Consider the following 17,206-nt stretch of genomic DNA (forward strand, 5'->3'; position numbering starts at 1 on the left):
CGGAGCGAAGTGTTGGATCCGCGCACTTCCGGCGGGGTCAATGTCCAGCAGTCACGGTGTGGTGTGGCGAAGTCAGGTGTCACGGACGTCAGTGACACTGCACTTCAGGACTCACTGAGTCGTGGACTTCAGCACGGCTACAACAGCATCGGGCCTGCGGGGTCATCGCACTCTAGCGAGGACCATGTCTTCCGTTGCAGGCGGCGGTGTGGAATCCATCAGCGGCGTCAGTCCAGAGTCACCCGAAGTCAGTGCACTTGGTTGTTCTTGGTTTTTTACCGCCTTCTCCTTTCAAGGGCCCAGAGACTGGATTAAGCACCACTTGGCAGGGTAGGAGTCTCAGCAGAGAGTCCAGGTGCTGGCAGAGGACGTCTTTGATGACCCTGAAAACAGGAGGCAAGCTGAGCCCAAACCCTTGGAGGAACTTCACAAGCAAGATACTCAGCAAAGTCCAGCCTTTGTCCTCTCTATGGCAGAAGTAGCAACTGCAGGCCAACCAAGCAAAGCACACATAGCCAAGGGGCAGTACTCCTCCTTCAGCTCTTCTCCTTGGCAGAGGTCCCTTTTGGTTCCAGAAGTATTCTAAAAATCTGGGGTTTAGGGTGCACTACTTACACCATTCTGCCTTTGAAGTTGGCAAACAGATTAAACATCCCACTTTTAGAAAGTGGGCTTTTTCTTGTTTAAACCATTCTGTGACTCAGCTTGCTTGTGTATTCCCTGTCTGGGTCAGACTGACAGTTGGACTGTTTTTGAATCTCCACTACACAGTGACACAAAGGGAGCTGGTGAGTAGCATTCATATCCTGATGGGTTATCTGGGCTAGAGTGTAGGGAGGAGTGGTCACTTACACCTGAATGGGCTGTGCCTGCCCTCACACAATCCAGTCTCAAACCCCCTGGTGTGAGTCTGGAGCCAGGCCTGGGCAAGGCAGGATCTTATGAACAACAGAGACTTTCCTTTGAAGTTTGCCAACTTCAAAGGCAGAAAGGGGTATAAGTAGTGGATCCAAACCCCAGATTGTTTAAGTACTTCTGGAACCAAGAGGAACCTCTGCCAAGGAGAAGAGCTGAAGAGCTGGAGGAGGAGTACTTCCCCTTTGCTGTGTGTGCATTTCTGGGTTCGCCAGCAGTTTCTGCTTCTGCCTTAGAGAAGACAAAGACTGGACTTTACTGTGTATCCTGCTTGTGAAGTTTCTCCAAGGGCTTGGACTGAACTTGCCCCTGTTCTGAAGTCTCAGGGTCATCAAAGCCTTCCTCTGCCAACACCGGGATTCTCTGCTGAGACTCCTACCCTGCCAAGTGGTGCCTAATCCAGTCTCACTGAAGCCACGGTTGTCACTGGAGTGCGACGACCGCGCAGGCCTGATGCTGCCGCAGCCTTGCTGAAGTCCACGACTCCTTGAGTCCCGAAGTGCCGTGTCACTGACGTCCGTGACACCCGATCTTGCTGCACCATGCTGTGACAGCCAGATATCGACCCCCCTCCTGAAGTGCACGGCTCCAACACTTGGCTCCGATACTCCCTCACCTCCACAGCACCGCAGCAAGCACCCGACGTCTTGAACCGACGCCTCCACTCCTTCGCTCCACAGCACCGGAACTGATACCACACCGAATCCAGTGGCGCCTCGAGCCCCTACTCCGTGCACCGGCCTGTTTCCTCATTGTCACAAGTTACTGTACTTGGGGGTCTGTGTGACTCCGTGACCAGTGCCATTAGCGTCGTATGGTTGGGAACTAATCCGTCATGACTCCATGACATCACCAAATCAAAGCATTTGTGTTTCTGAGTGCTATATTGAAGTTTAATCTTTCAAAAATCATAACTTTGCTTGTGTATGTTGGATGTTTGCCATTTTGGTTTTGTTTTACTCAATAAAGACTAAGGGGGTCATTCCGACCCTGGCGGAAGGCGGAGAACCGGCAGTAAGACCGCCAACAGGCTGGCGGTCTTACCTTGTGGAATTATGACCATGGCGGTTACCGTCATGGTCATCCGCCGGTTCTCCGTTCCGCCCGCCGGGCTGGAGACCTGGGTCTCCAGCCCGGCGGTCATCACTATACCGCCATGAAATCCATGGCGGTAAGCACTATCAGTGCCAGGGAATTCCTTCCCTGGCATCCCTGGCACTGATAGGGGTCTCCCCCACCCCCCACCCTCACCGACTCCCTCCCCTACACCCCTCACCACCCCTGCCACCCTCCAAAGGTGGCAGGGCCACCCTCCCCACCCCGACCCCCAACATCACATAACTCACACACACCCGACACGCATACAGGCTCCACCAACACGCACACACACTGACATACATGCCAACATCCACACACACAGTCAGACACGCACACCCACATTCAAACATACACGCACACATCCATACAGACATACCCATAGACATACACGCACTCATTCCTAAACACGCATCACCCCCACAAGCATACACGCACTCACACACCCCCTCTACATACTCAGACGCACACCCCCATGCACGCACACAACACACAACACTCCCCCACCCCACCTCCCCTAACGGACGATCGACTTACCTAGTCCGTCGATCCTCCGGGAGGGGACGGGAGCCATGGGAGCAGCCCCGCCGACACCATACCGCCAACAGAACACCGCCACGGCGAATCACAGGACGTGATTCGCTGGGCGGTGTTCTGTTGGCGTGGCGGTGGAGGTGGAGCAACCGCCACTTCCCCGCCTCCCGTCAGTATGGCTGTTGGCGGCTCTCCGTCCGTAAAGGGACGGAGAGCTGCCAACGGTCATAATAGGCCGAGCGGCAAACCGCCTGCACTGGTGCCCACAGTCCTAAAGCCAACAAAAACTGGTCAGCAAAAAATAAGAGGAAGGAGTGAAGAAGTTTGGCGATGACCCTTCAAAAAGGGCCAAGTCCAACACTTAGGTTTCCAGATATAGGGGGTCATTACGACCTTGGTGGGTGGCTGAAGCTGCCCACCAAGGTCTGACCGCCGGGTGGCTGCCAATACTGCTGCACTCGTGCCACGGCCATTATGAGATCCCCGCTGGGCCAGCGGGCGGAAACCTGGTTCCGCCCACCGGCCCAACGGGGATCTCAGCCGCAACACAGGAGCCAGCTCCAAATGGAGCCGGCGGTGTTGCGGCCGTGCGACCCGTCGTGCTTTTCACTGTCTGCATAGCAGACAGTGAAATGCTGCACGGGCCCCCGGGGGCCCTGCGACTCCCCTTTCCGCCAGCCTTTTCATGGCGGTGCAAACCGCCATGAAAAGGCTGGCGGGAGGGGGACTCGTAATCCCCTGGGCAGCGCTGCCCTGGAGGATTACTCCCGCCGGGACTAAAGTGGCGTGAAACTGCTGGTCCCGGCGGTGCGACTGCGGCGCTTCCGCCGCGGTCGTAATACCAAGGATTTCACCGCCAGCCTGCTGGTGGTGATATCCGCCAAAACAGTCCTGGCGGTCAAAGACCGCCAGGGTTGTAATGACCCCCATAGTCTTTGGAAAACTGTAAAAAAGCCATTGGAACAATGCAGAGGCACTTTTTATGCAGTGTACAATTGAACATAAGGAAATGCGTGTACACATTCAAGGACATTTTTACATTTTTTTTCTCCACAGGAAATATTGCACACAACACAATCGCTTTTTAGAGTGTTCTCTTCCCCTTTTCAGTCTGGAAAGCCATTGTTGGTAAAATATCTCCTACTGTTCCAACAATATTGTTATGATATGTTGTTATACTGTTCCGTGATTGTTACCAAGGTGCCCTGGGTTACAATGATGCATTGGAACCCAGGACACCAGCAGGGGCATCGTTTTTTGGGGGGGGGAAGTGGGTTACATCCCCCCTACATTTTGTTTGTGATAAATAGCTGGGTGCAGGTGTTTTCAGTCGGGTTTGGTAAGGTGTCTGTCAGATTTCACTAGGAATTTTTACACAGACAAAAACATACACACACTCTCCCTCTCTCTGTTTGGAAAGACTTCAAAAATGTTGGTTATTTCACAAAATAATGCAGTTTCTCTCACTTGGTACCCTTACGAATCTGCAGTCCTCTCCCTTTCCACTGCCTCCTAAGCCCTTCTTGTGCGCTTTGATTGTTGTATAATGCATTTGACTATCATGTGCAGGTGTGATTGTTGGAAAATCTGAATCTACCACCCCCCAATCTTACTGATCAAGCTACGGCCCTGGACACCAGCTTTGGTGACAGCTGATCAGAGCAGGCAAGGGAGCTTCACTGATGCAGCTGGTTTGGAATAAAATACTTAATACAACAACGTGTAACTGACTTCAATTTGGCAATGAGTGCCTGCTGTACATATCCACCAGCTACAGTGAATGTGGGCCCAGCATGAACAGTGATTTATGGTGCCAGTATTGGATTGTTGTGTTGGCTACCATTATGTGTACGGCGAGGTATAGGAGTCAACTAATAACATGAATACAGTATGGCTTTTGCCCTCACGTTGTCAATCCCCATTGTTTAGAATTAATTTTAAAGTCTCTGCGTCGAACAGTAACACCAATACTTCGGTGGCACATATTTAACTATAGGAGCAGCACAAGAGCCGTGCGTGAGGACAGGGAGCACTGCAACATACAGACATCAGTGCATGCAGGCCGTAGAAATGTTCATCAGCAGCACACATCACAAAAGAACAATTTAGAAGAGCCCACTCTTCAGCAATACTAGTCGCGGTGTAACCCACCTTGTTGTCAGGAGCATATCTTCACTTGACAGCACAAATCCAATGCTGCACAGCAGCGCAGAGCAGCAGATATGTTTCCTGTGTTCAGTTTAATCAGAAGGAGGAAGGATACAAAACAGGCAGGGACATAAAGAAAGGACTAAGTTATCTGCAAATCACCGTTTGCTAGGAATAAACAGAGTACTATGTAGGAAATACTGTGGAAAAGTAAGGTCACCAACAAAAAGAAAGGACTATTTTCTTTGCAAAGTCCCTAATCGGTGAAACAAAGGACCATTTAGAGAGTATTAAAATCAACTAAAAGGACTAAAAAGGAGGGTCAAGCAGCACAAGCAGTGGCAGCTCCTCCAATGTTCCTACAACAATCTTGTTCTCCTCCTAATGAATAGGAAGAATAGATTACAAATTTCAAGAACTATTTAGAAGCCATAGCTGGTCTGAGATTCCGATCGTCAAGTAAAAGAGCACTGTTGGTCAATGCATTATGTAAGGAAGGGCAACATGTTTTCAAATGTCTGCCTATAGTATTGGGAGCAGAAATGGAGGATGTTTATATGGAAGCATAAAAAGACTCGAAGCATATTTTAGAAAACAACTGCATATAGTCAAGCAACAGCACAGATTCTATACTCAGCCTCAGAAGGTCCACGAGTCAATAGATCAATTCATGGCAAGGCTGAGGGAGTTAGCGATAAAGTGTGATTTTGGTATAATGACAGATCAGATGATCAGTGGGGATGCAAATATACCTTCAAGAGTGCTATGTGTGGAAGGCAGAAAAGGAGCAAGGGGAACTAGACACACTTGAACTGATGGGCAAACTGAGGGTCAATGTATACCATTGTTCCAAAAGAAGTGCTTGACACAAAATGGCCAGGGGTGGCGCTTCGACCCAGTGACATTCAACCCAAGGAGTTTGGGGGAGACAATATTAGCAGTTTAGTGGAGTCTAAGTTTGAATTTAAAGAAAGAAAGGCAGAAGGGAAAATGTATGTATCCCGAGAGGGTCCTGCAATACTAGGTTGGGTGCAGGTTGCATACTGTGTTGGATCCTAGGTCCAGAGAACAAGTTTTAGTTATTCAGGATGAGGAGGGTTTGGAAACCATATTGGAGGAATTTTCAGAGGTTTTCAAGGATCACACTGGAACGCTCAAGGTTTATGTAATTGAATAAAACTCAAGAAGGGTCCAAACCAGTCGCAAAACTCCCATCACTGTTCACAGCCAAGTGAAGAAAGTATTGGATGACATGCAAAAGGAGGGAATTATGGAACCAGTGGAGGAATCAGAGTGGCTGTCTCTGGTAGTGATCACCAAGAAAGAGGATGTCCGTCTGAGGTTTTGTGTAGACTTGAGGTCACTAAACCAGTGTATAGTGATGGATAATTTTCCACTCCCTAGCATTTTGGAAATGGTATTGCTTCTCAATGATGCAAAGCTTTTCACCAGATTGGATTTAAACACTGCATACCACCAGATTAAGTTGCATCCCAAATTCAAGAACTAAACAACTTTCATCACAATGGAGAGTGTCTTTCAGTTTACTAGACTCCCTTTTGGGTTGGCATCCACATCTAGTGTTTTTCAACTCCTGGTGAGTAGGTTGTTTGAAGATATATCCAATGTGTGTTTTTTTCCAAAACAACATACTCATTTTTGGGGCAACAAGGAAAGAATACAACAGAGTTCTTGTTAAAGTATTGAAAGTCCTGGATGAGGCACAGTTGACACTTCAAATTGAAAAGTGTCAGTTCTTGCTACATGAAATAGAATACTTGGGGTATACCATTTTGGGGCATGGTGTCAGGGCCATGTGAGGTTTGTTAAAGTCTATCAGATTAGCCCCACCCCCACAGGTAAAAGAGCAGTTGCGTTCCTTCATGGGGTTGGTGGAATACTATTTGAAATTCAATCATAACTTTACAGAAAAAAAAGAGGCTTTAGGATAATTACTAAGGAAGGGGAAAGAGTTTGTTTGAAGTCAGAGACAAAAGCAAGCATTTCTGAGTATAAAAACTGAAATGGCAAATGCTGATATTTTAACCCCATTTGATCCCAAGATCAAGAGTAATTTGACAGTTGATGCCAGTGCCGATGGGTTTGGCGCAGTCCTATCACAACGTCAAATGGAACACAATTACACAGTCATTGAGAGAGAAGCCTTAGCAGCAGAGTGGGTGTTGAGTATTTCCAAACTTATTTGTGGGGAATGCATTTTATATTACAAACAGATCATAAGCCGTTGGTGAGGGTATTGCAACCCAAAGGAACTGATAAGGTTTCGGTCAGGTTAGCACATTTTGCATCACGTTTACAGGAGTATCAGTACGAAGTGGAATATGTTCCTGGATGGAAGAACATGCCAGCTGATGGCTTGTCAAGATTACCACTAAGGTAAGTCACGGATGGCGAGGAAGCAAGTAAGAAGGTATGTGTGGTAGAAAGTGTGGAGGATGCATTAGAAGGAGAGGTTGGAGTTGTTATGTATAAAGAGTGTGAAACAGCTGTTTGAGAGGATGAAGTTTTCAAGAATTTGGCGAAGAATATTCTGCAAGGATGGAAATGGGAAGGGGGCATGTGAGCGTCTTTACGCTGTTAAGAAAAACAGCAGCTTGGGGGTGTCTGATGTGTTAGCTATGAGAGATACTAAGTATGTGCCTCTATAGAGGAGAGACAGAAACTGATGACATTGACGCATGAAGGTCATTTAGGGCAAACCTTAACGAAGAACAGATTAAAGGAGAAATTTTGGTGGCCCAGGATCAACAATGAGGTGAAGGAGTGGGTTGAAAGTTGTGTTTTGTGAAGAAAGAGTGGGAAATGAATGAAGGCAAGAATGGAAGGCATGGGTTATTTGAGTGATGGGGAAAGTACATGGATGAAAGTATGTTTGGACTTCATAGGTCCAATGGATTATGTAGGCGAGTCAGAAAGGTTTGCAGTGGTAATGGTGGATGCATTTTTCAGATGGGTGGTGGTGAAATTTATGAGGTTCATAACTTCTGAGAATGGTGTTAAAATCTTGGAAAGAATATTCGTGAGAGAAGGATGCCTGAAGCTTTTGGTGACAGATAATGGGACTTATCTTATTTCCATTAACTCCTTAAGAAAACATGGGATTAGCCATGTGCACATGTTGTTAACTAACCCTCAAGGAAATGGCATGGTGGAATGTATAAACTGCACGGTTAAAGGCACCATACAGATGGCCGTGAGTGGTAAAAAGAATGTCAAGAATGTGGGGCAATGAATGGCGTGGGCGTACAATACTACAAAGAATGTGGCTACAGATGATACTCCTTTTGTGAGGATGAGGAAAAGTGAAGCTAGAACAAAGTTGTCACCTCACCAGATGAATGAGTTTAGAAGATCAAAAAAAGGGTGTATTCAGGGGAACGGTGGAAGGATTAAAGAAGGGGATTAGGTGAAATTCAAGTTGTGGAAAGAAGAGATGGAGTGAACAGATTTTCTAATCCCATGGAAGTGCAACGATGGAATAAAAGGAAAGTGGCATTATATTGTAAGAGAGATGATGAGTTACGGAATAGATGGGAAGGATTGATTAGGAGGAACATAGATGCAGTGGAATCATGTTGCTGGATGATGTGGAAATTGCACTGACAAGAGAAAGAGGCAGAGTAATGGAGGGTGTGAGGAGTAATGTGGAAGTTGAGGGACCTGGTGTTGTGAATTCGCAAGGTAAAGGAAGCAGGGTACATCACATTCCTGTCAGATTTCGAGATTATGTAATGTAAATTATCTACTTGTTTATTAAAGGAGATGGGGTACAGAAAATGTATGTCTTGGATACTAAAGGATCTTGGGTCATAAAAGAAGGGTAATTTAATTGTAGCAATTATAGTTAATCTTATATGTGTAGTGTATGTAAGTTATTAGGTTCATGTTTGTGTTTATCTTTATTGTGTAAAGAAAATAGGTATGCTATGATATGTTGTCATGCTCTTCTGTGATCATTGTTATGGTGCCCTGGAACACGATGATGCATTGAAATCCGGGGCACCAGCTTTGGTGAGAGTTGATTGGAGCAGACAAGGGAGTTTCACGGATGTAGCTGCTCTGAAATAAATTACTTAATACGACGAAACAGCTTTGTGTAATTCACTTCAAATATGAAAATGATGGAAAGAAATTTGTGAATACCAAAGAGTTGTAAAATGGTGGGTGTGCATGAACTCTTAGGGCATTCCAGCTCTAGAATACTCAATCCGAGCCCAGTCCCCAATCCCTGTGAGTTAAATTATTCACACAAAAATAATCTCTGTACAGGTAAATAGGAGTGTAAAACCAGCACTTGAGAGTTTGAAAAGTGTTTCCCTTTCATTAAAGGGCTTTATCCACATGTAAGCCAAACATACACAAATGAATGGAGCCTAGGAGACTTTCTATAAAAAAAAGAACTATTAACCTATTTCGAAGTGCCCTTTATTCTGTAAACTTTACTAAGTTTCTGCTATAAAGGGAACATGTTATCATGGAATATTCATTATTTGCAGACATTTTCAAAGATAATCATACCCAGGGACAGTTGAACAGGAAAATATTACCACCAGGTGGTGTTAATAACATACCTGAGGTTTCTTGCTGCAAATTGGTGGTAGGGGTTTCAGTGCAGGGATCACCGAAGCATATCCAGAGAAAGTAACTGCCCTTTGATAATCATCCCTTTTTTTAGACCCCTTTGGGCTCATTGGTCTTGCGGTCTGTATTCGGATCTCCATTGGATCTGGAAATTGTCTATATGGCGAGTTGAACACACCAGGGCGCTGAAAGCCAGAAAAAACACTGTCCCTTAAATGTGTAAGTAATCGCAAATAAAACTGAACACACTATTTAATTTGTTAACATATCACATGTGTTAGAGGAAGGAATGAAGATAGAGCTGCAGCCAGACTAAGAAAATATAGTTCTAATATGACAGAATGATGGGATTTTTAGAAATCCAAAATACACACAATTAAGTGAATGCTTTTATATACCCACTATACACGAGATTTAACAACAATGTACTACATAAGTGCACCGTGATCCCCCTACTCGGTTCTCAGCATAGTCTCTGCACCCAGTTGAGAGTTATGTTTAAGCGTGAACTCTGGTTCATCAAAAGGTCTTGGGTAGCAATATTGAGACCAGGCACTCTTTATCAACTAGTGATACAACAGAATTGACCCCTTGTCCCACCGATATCGTTCAGCATTCACCTACTTACCACTGAAGTGATTAGAGAAGGGCAAGGAGTAAAATCTGCAGGATGTAAGCAAGGCTCTTAGAAACCTGTTTACTTTCTCTTCCTCCCGCTGTCTTCATCAACCAAGGCCAATTGTAACAATGCTGAGCAGTGTAACAGAGGGAAAACCGGGGTACACTGGTTACCCTTAGATTTCACTAATTGGCATCCATGCCTTTAATTTATTAAACTTCACTTACTTTGTGCAGTCTACATCTGTTTTAATTCATGGCTCCTTACTAGCTTAGATCTATTCTTTCAACCTAATTGATCACTCCACTCTTCAAAGTCACATACTTTTGTCATTTCAAGACGATGGCGGTCATTCTGACCGCGGCGGGCGGCAGTCGCCGCCCGCCATGCGGTCACCGCCAAATGGCCGCTCCGCGGTCAGGAGACCGCGGATGCCATTCTGGTTTTCCCGCTGGGCCGGCGGGCGACCGCCAAAAGGCCGCCCGCCGGCCCAGCGGGAAAGCCCCTGCAACATAGAAGCCAGCTCCGAATGGAGCCGGCGGTGTTGCAGGGGTGCGACGGGTGCAGTAGCACCCGTCGCGATTTTCACTGTCTGCAAAGCAGACAGTGAAAATCTTCATGGGGCCCTGTTAGGGGGCCCCTGCACTGCCCATCCCAGTGGCAGTGCCAGTGGCATGGGCAGTGCAGGGGCCCCCAGGGGCCCCACGACACCCGTTCCCGCCATCCTGGTTCTGTCTGACCGCGGCTTTACCGCCACGGTCAGAATGGCCCTGGAAGCACCGCCAGCCTGTTGGCGGTGCTTCCGTGGTCCCCGGCCCTGGCGGTCCATAATGACCCCCGATGTGTTCAGATTAAGAGATGCTCGTTAACAGGTCTAGTAATTGCAACATCCAAAGATACTGTTACTCACCAGGACGGAATATCAGAGGGAATAGGATTTAACACATCTGTTTTCCCTGCCATTCTTCATTCTTGGCCATGATCCGTCCCAGAAATCTGATTCTCTGGTAGAAACTTAACAGGCCCTCGTTTTAAGGCATTACTCATAAAATCAAAAGGTCCTGGAAACTATTGACACCTGGTCCACCAGAGATTACGAGTTACTCATAGTGAGGGCTTAGATATGTTGCTACTATTGGTAGAGGTTGTTCTGGGCACATTGTATGGCAGTAGATTGCCCCAGTGCACATTTTGAATTACTTGTTGTTTATCATAGGAATCGGCATGAAGTGATCAGTTGCGTTTTCATTGTAGGTGTTTATATTAAAAATAAAATCCAAAACCAAGCTACCTAAAAAGCTTTGCTTAGTGGGTAACATGAAGTATATGTTATGATACCAGAAAAGGCTGCCTCCTAGAAGATAATATGGAGCATCTTACAGTTTTAATCAGGTGATCCATACAGGGGTATCAAGTCACTATAGGTACTTATCATTAGTTTGTTGGCAAAGAACTAAGGATTCAGCAAGTGTAACTACCATGAACCACGTGCAAATATCACGGGTATACTATATCTGTTTAAATGTGATTAGGTCGCTGTCACATCCATGTAGTCATTGAACCTCCCAACCTCATTCGGCAGTACTGCTACTCAAAGCTACCTGTGAAACTGCTTCCTCTAAGGTGTGAGCGTGGCCCAGACTGCAAGATGGATAACCAGCAACTGGAGTATCTGCTTTTGAAGCAATACATGACATGGTGGTTCTTTGGTAAGGTGAGGTCGGACAGCCATATTGGCTTCTTGCTTTCCCAGCTACTTACCCCTTTTCTTGCACCAGGCAGTTTCGACTGAGGCTCTTATAGCAGAATAGGCAATGCCAGCTCACTGGTGCATTTAAAGTAGGAAAGGTTTGAGGAGCCAGTGGAACCCTTTGCTGACAGTGGCAATGTGGAGACTCGCATGGCAATGCTTCTCTCCAAACCAGGGCTATGTGGAACTTAACATGGTGGGTGCACTCTACATCATGAAATGATAAGGATGCTGGCATGGCACTACTGAGGCAATGTGGAAATATGATTAACAGCACTGTTTTACAGTATACGCAATGTGGACACTGGTATCATCTCAATATTTGTAACTTGTTGAATAATTCTAGTGTGAAGTCCCGGACTCTCTAAGATCAGCAATGTGAGGTTTCCAAAAACCTGTCAGCTATTACATATGGAGACGTAGACATACCTATTTCAGTAGCCTACTGATAGGGTAAACCAACTTCACATGGTTGCATACTATGCAAATGTGGCTGGGGTGCAATGACTTAACAGTGCATTCATCAAACTACTTCTAAAGATAGTGGAACTTGAAGTCTTGAAGCCTGTTACAGACCGATAGTAAATTGATGCTTCCACAGATAAAAAAAAATATGTGCCCTATCCAGGTGCTGGAATTATTAAAAAAATAATAATACCACTTTGCACCTGTAGATTGGCTGCTGTCTTTGGAGAGGACCTACATTTTCCTAGTCACAAGTAACGATGACCATTGAAACTAGGCCCAGACAAATTTTCTGTAACACAGGCCTATTTAATGTAATTTGAGCTTGAGTGCAACAATACAATACCAGTGGCAGTTTTACGATACATAAATGCTAGACAATACAACACAATATACTAGAGCATTGTAGGAACTTACATGGAACTTATACTTTGTATGCCAGGGTAGTTTGGAAACTAAAATAATAGTACATCACATAGAGGGGAAATGTGCTTGCTGTCATGGTAGTTGTGCTTTTGTTAATGAGGAATTCTGGAACATAGCATGGCAACAGGAATTTACATACCATGGGCAAGTTAGAGGCTGCCTTAAGATTGTGCTTTGTATTCCCAAAGCGACGAGGAGACTAGTACCTTAAACGAAATTTACATATGGGCCAATACAAATGCTGGCAATGGAATAGTTCTGCAAATTAGTATGGAAATGAAACTTTATACAGGGGTCCATTTGGCTGCTGGCACTGCCAAACAGCATCATCATGGGGACACTAATCAAAGCCCTTTGGATGACATAGCACCTTTTCAACACATCCACAGCCATTAATATAATAATATCACTTACAACTGGAAATATATAATTGAGCATATTGCCAACTATTTTCATAGGTTACTTTCTACAGGGCACTTCTGCGCTGCCTTGACTCAATTGATAAAACAATTTGTCATATAAGATCCACTGCCTTTAGATTAGAGGTGGTATAATTGCACAACCAAATGAGTAGCCGGAAAATGCACATCTAAAATTATATTATGCACATGATGATATAACAGATTTATGTCTTGACATCTAATGACTGGGAGGACATCAAGGCCCTCACCACAATTTTGGTTGTCTTTTTGAAAGACCGCCGAAGCCGCTGCAGCCAGCATACCGGCAGTATGCTGGCCGCCTTATTAGGAGATTTCCGCTGGGTCAGTGGGTGAAAACAGCATTTCCACCCAATGGTCCAGCGGAAAACTCACTGCAACATTGAAGCCGGCTCATAATTGAGCGGGTGGCAATATTGTGGTGCATCAGGTGCAACAGCACCCGTCGCACATTTCACTGCCTGTAATTCGGGCAGTGAAAAGCGTGACGGGGCTATCCATGGGGGCCCTTGCACTGCCCATGCCAATTGCATGGGCAGTGCAGGGGCCCCCATGGGGCCCCTGACGCCCCTCTTTCATCCATCCTTTGCAATGCAGTGAGACCGACATGAAAAGTCTGGCGGAAAGGGGACTCATAATCCTTGCAGTGCTGCCCTGGCGGATTACGACCACCATGACCGCCAGGCTGTCGACAGGTGGAAACCTGGCAGTGCTGACTGTCAGACTGCAGCCCATCTGCCACAGTCATAACAGGGCAGTTGGACCACCCTATCTGCAGCGGTCTGACCACCATTGCGAGTGTGGCGGTCTTGAGACCGCCACACTGGTAATGAGGGCCCAAATTCTAAAGTAGTAATACAAGTCTTCGACAAGAGTTAACATGCTCATTCATGAACCACCCCATCAGAGTACCCACCTTTTATTGGTCAAGTTGCAGCAAGCTTATTAACTGGCGTCCTACTAGAATATGGGGCATCTTGTAAGGTTTCTAGCACAATGAACACCTTGTGAGGTATGTGGATCTGAACACTACAACTACCTGAATGTCCTAAAGGTTTGTTTCTACACTAGATAGTGGACAAAAGAATCAATGGTGAGAACTGGCATTGTAAGTAGCAAAACCGCGCTCCGTCATGTTTAATAATGTCTTATGATAAAGTACTGACAACATATTTCTTGAACCTAAGAATCAAACCAATGCAGTTGTCTGGAGTCATAAACTGAGGACATAAATATGCAGGAGAACTAAAGAGGAGAATAAATGCCTCCTACCAGGACCGCCGTCAGAAGGCTAAAATAATCGATGACCTATGCGGCTAAACAATGTGTCAGGGACACAAGGAAAGCAAGAGTAAACACGGGGTTTATGAGGATTGGTTTTCAGTTTCGTAGCCAAAGAAAACTGCAACTCAGGCAAGCATGAATAAATAGTTATTAGTGGCAGGTTAATGCCAAGGTCTGTTTCCACCTTCTTGCTACCGTCTAGAGACAGGGTTATGAGACAAAACTGGGGCATGTGGTCTCCTGGTTGGCAGTGCCAAGTGATTCTCAATGCCTAAGATGCTGTCTCATTGAAAAGTCCAACCACTGCATGGCATCACAGCCACTATACTACTCAGCAGTATCAATGGATTAATACGCGATGAAGAAAGTCTCAGTGACGTCAACCTTCTCAAGCGATGGCACCGCATGGCAGCTTCTTTTAGACTGAAATCTCCATAATTATAGGCCGACGGTCTCACTCCAGGTAATAACGGATGCGATCTCTAGTACCAAACTTTTCCCTACGAACCATTAATTTCAGATGTGATGTATCAGTCTAAATACTTCAATCGAAGCCAAATAAGTCTGCAGCACCCAGAATGCATTAGGCTGTCACTTAACTACCCTGGCATGGATTTACAGGGATCACAACGTGAAAACCTGTAGCACGAATAGCATAAAACTGCACTAGATGATATTTACAATGCATCGCCCATCAAAAAAACATCACCAGCCAAGCACGTGCTAAAAGTACTTGGACAAAAACAATGTAACAATGCACCATGGTGACTGCGCTAGTGAGGGGTGTCTCATGTGGGTGCTACACTCACGGCAGACCCTTGGGTAGATACTAATCTCTGCAGATGACAATACCGGGTACATCATGTATAAGGCAATTTTGACAAAAAGTACAAAATGACATGTATTATGCATGAAGTAACCTGTCGTTAGCACCTTTTTCATTCGCTGATATTATTCTACTCAAAGGTCATGCCATTTTGCCTCAATATATATAGTTGCTCTATCTCTGTGTAGAATCCTAAGGGCGTTTGAGCGGTTCCTGTCCCGCGATGCCAATCTTGCATGAATTATGAGAGGTTTCTCGCTACGTGACGAAATTGGATTTTGTGCTACACTTCCAGCGCAACCCACCACGTCACCACGCCGGCGCCGTTCTAAAGGGATTAGCAAATCTGGGCCTTAGCATATTGACCGTAATGCTTTGAAAGTTCACTCTCCTGCCTGGCCAACCCGACTCTGCTTCCTCTTTTCTCGGGTAAATTGTTTATTGTGAACTTAATTTTGCGATGAGACCCCGGCCTTCAAATGCTGGAGCCCCAGATATTCTAACGGAGGAATTTATGACCAGGTCCGTGTTGAAACTTGCAACATATAGACCATTCTGCCAATATACTATTTCCTGTCAATTTAAGTACTTGCTGTTCAGTATCCCCCTGCACTTATTATGCAATTCATTCACTAGCTATTTACAAACGTTGCTTGTTTAACGAGGGTCAATCACAATTCACTTACCAAATATCTTGCATTTATTTTAATTTATGTTGTCTTCCCTGTAAGAGACCTATCATTATTTGTAGTCCCCACCCAAAAGCACAATGGCCACTTTTTATGGAGTCCACATCGTGTATAAAAACTCATCTTTCGGATACTACAAAAGAGCCTTTCTTTTTTGTCCCACAATATTTTCAAGACACATAAAAACCAACACCTCTATGTTTTGGCTCTTTCTGTTCTACTAATAACTACTAACATTATTCACTGCAGTCAGTGGTTACCCTGGAGTGAAACTACATATGTTGGTACCAATACACTTCAATATGAGCTTTTTAATTTTAAACACTGGCGAGTCAGGGTCAACTTAAAATAATGTATATTCAAGCCAGACTCACAGGTGATGCAATGTTATTGGCATTCCCTTTCTTGATTGATTACAGAGCCTTCGAAATTGACTTCAAGGTATCCTTTGAGAACAATATGCAAGGACAAGCTGCAAAGGCTGTAATAATGGAACAGGGAATTGAGCGATGACTTGGTGGTGACTTGTACACTTAAAACAAACTTCTTTAAACAGTATTATTTAATGACTGGGAGAAAAAATGTGAGTGCTTTGAACCTTTGAGTTCCAAAGAATTCTGCCCTGGAACTATAGTCATATGCAGAGGCAAAAATATTCAGTAAAATTCGTATCGGCTTGAGACATTAAAAATTGTTGTCAGGTGGTTCAACACATGTCATTATGGGTTTGTCGGTCGGATAAGCCAACCGGCAAACTCACGGGGAATCGCATTACAAAGTTCTTTCCAGTCTGACTGATGGGAACATTGTATTATGCCGTTACCAGCGGACTTTCCAACAGGAACAGTGCTATGGTATTGGCTCAAATACCGTAGCACACAAGCAGACAGTGCGCATTCAGCTGGTGCTGGGCATAGGGCACCCTGCGGTCCCCAGCACTGGCATTAAAAGGCTGAGTTGCAATCAGCACTGCAGCACTGAGTTCAGTGTCGCTATGGCTGAGTAGAACTCGGACAGCCGTCAGCCCGTCGGAAACTATGTTCCTGGCAGTGACGACGGTCCCTTGGCGAGTCCGCCCTCCGAGGTTTTAATGTGGTGGTTGGACTGCTTGGAGTGTGGCGGTTCAACCATCACAGCAAGTGTGAGGGTCCTTGGACCCCCACACTTGTAATGAGGCCCTAAGTCCTAATTATATACATTGGTGAGTTGCCACTATTTGACATGATTTGTTATGATGGAAAACATTGCCGGTGCCTCGTGAATAGGTAAAAAGACTTTTGACTTTTGAACTAAGGTAACAGGCTTGAATTAAATAAATTCAAATTAAAACAAATCATTCATGCACCTCTCAAAATATTATCATGGAGGATTCCCCCTTCTTTATCCCTTACCTTACAATGATACTAATGATTA

The 17,206-nt window shown here is 45.3% G+C and overlaps 1 protein-coding gene across 1 annotated transcript in view; it reads right to left on the reverse strand.

Annotated features, from left to right (window-relative positions):
• Positions 1–17,206, reverse strand: part of SPATA17 (spermatogenesis associated 17) — a 629,329-nt gene that overhangs the window by 234,071 nt on the left and 378,052 nt on the right. The window contains exon 7 of the mRNA XM_069233882.1: positions 9,285–9,479. Coding sequence (XP_069089983.1) covers positions 9,285–9,479 — 195 coding nt within the window. The remainder of the gene's footprint in view (positions 1–9,284; positions 9,480–17,206) is intronic.

Source organism: Pleurodeles waltl, chromosome 5 (assembly GCF_031143425.1).
Source record: "Pleurodeles waltl isolate 20211129_DDA chromosome 5, aPleWal1.hap1.20221129, whole genome shotgun sequence".
NCBI classification, from domain to species: domain Eukaryota; kingdom Metazoa; phylum Chordata; class Amphibia; order Caudata; family Salamandridae; genus Pleurodeles; species Pleurodeles waltl.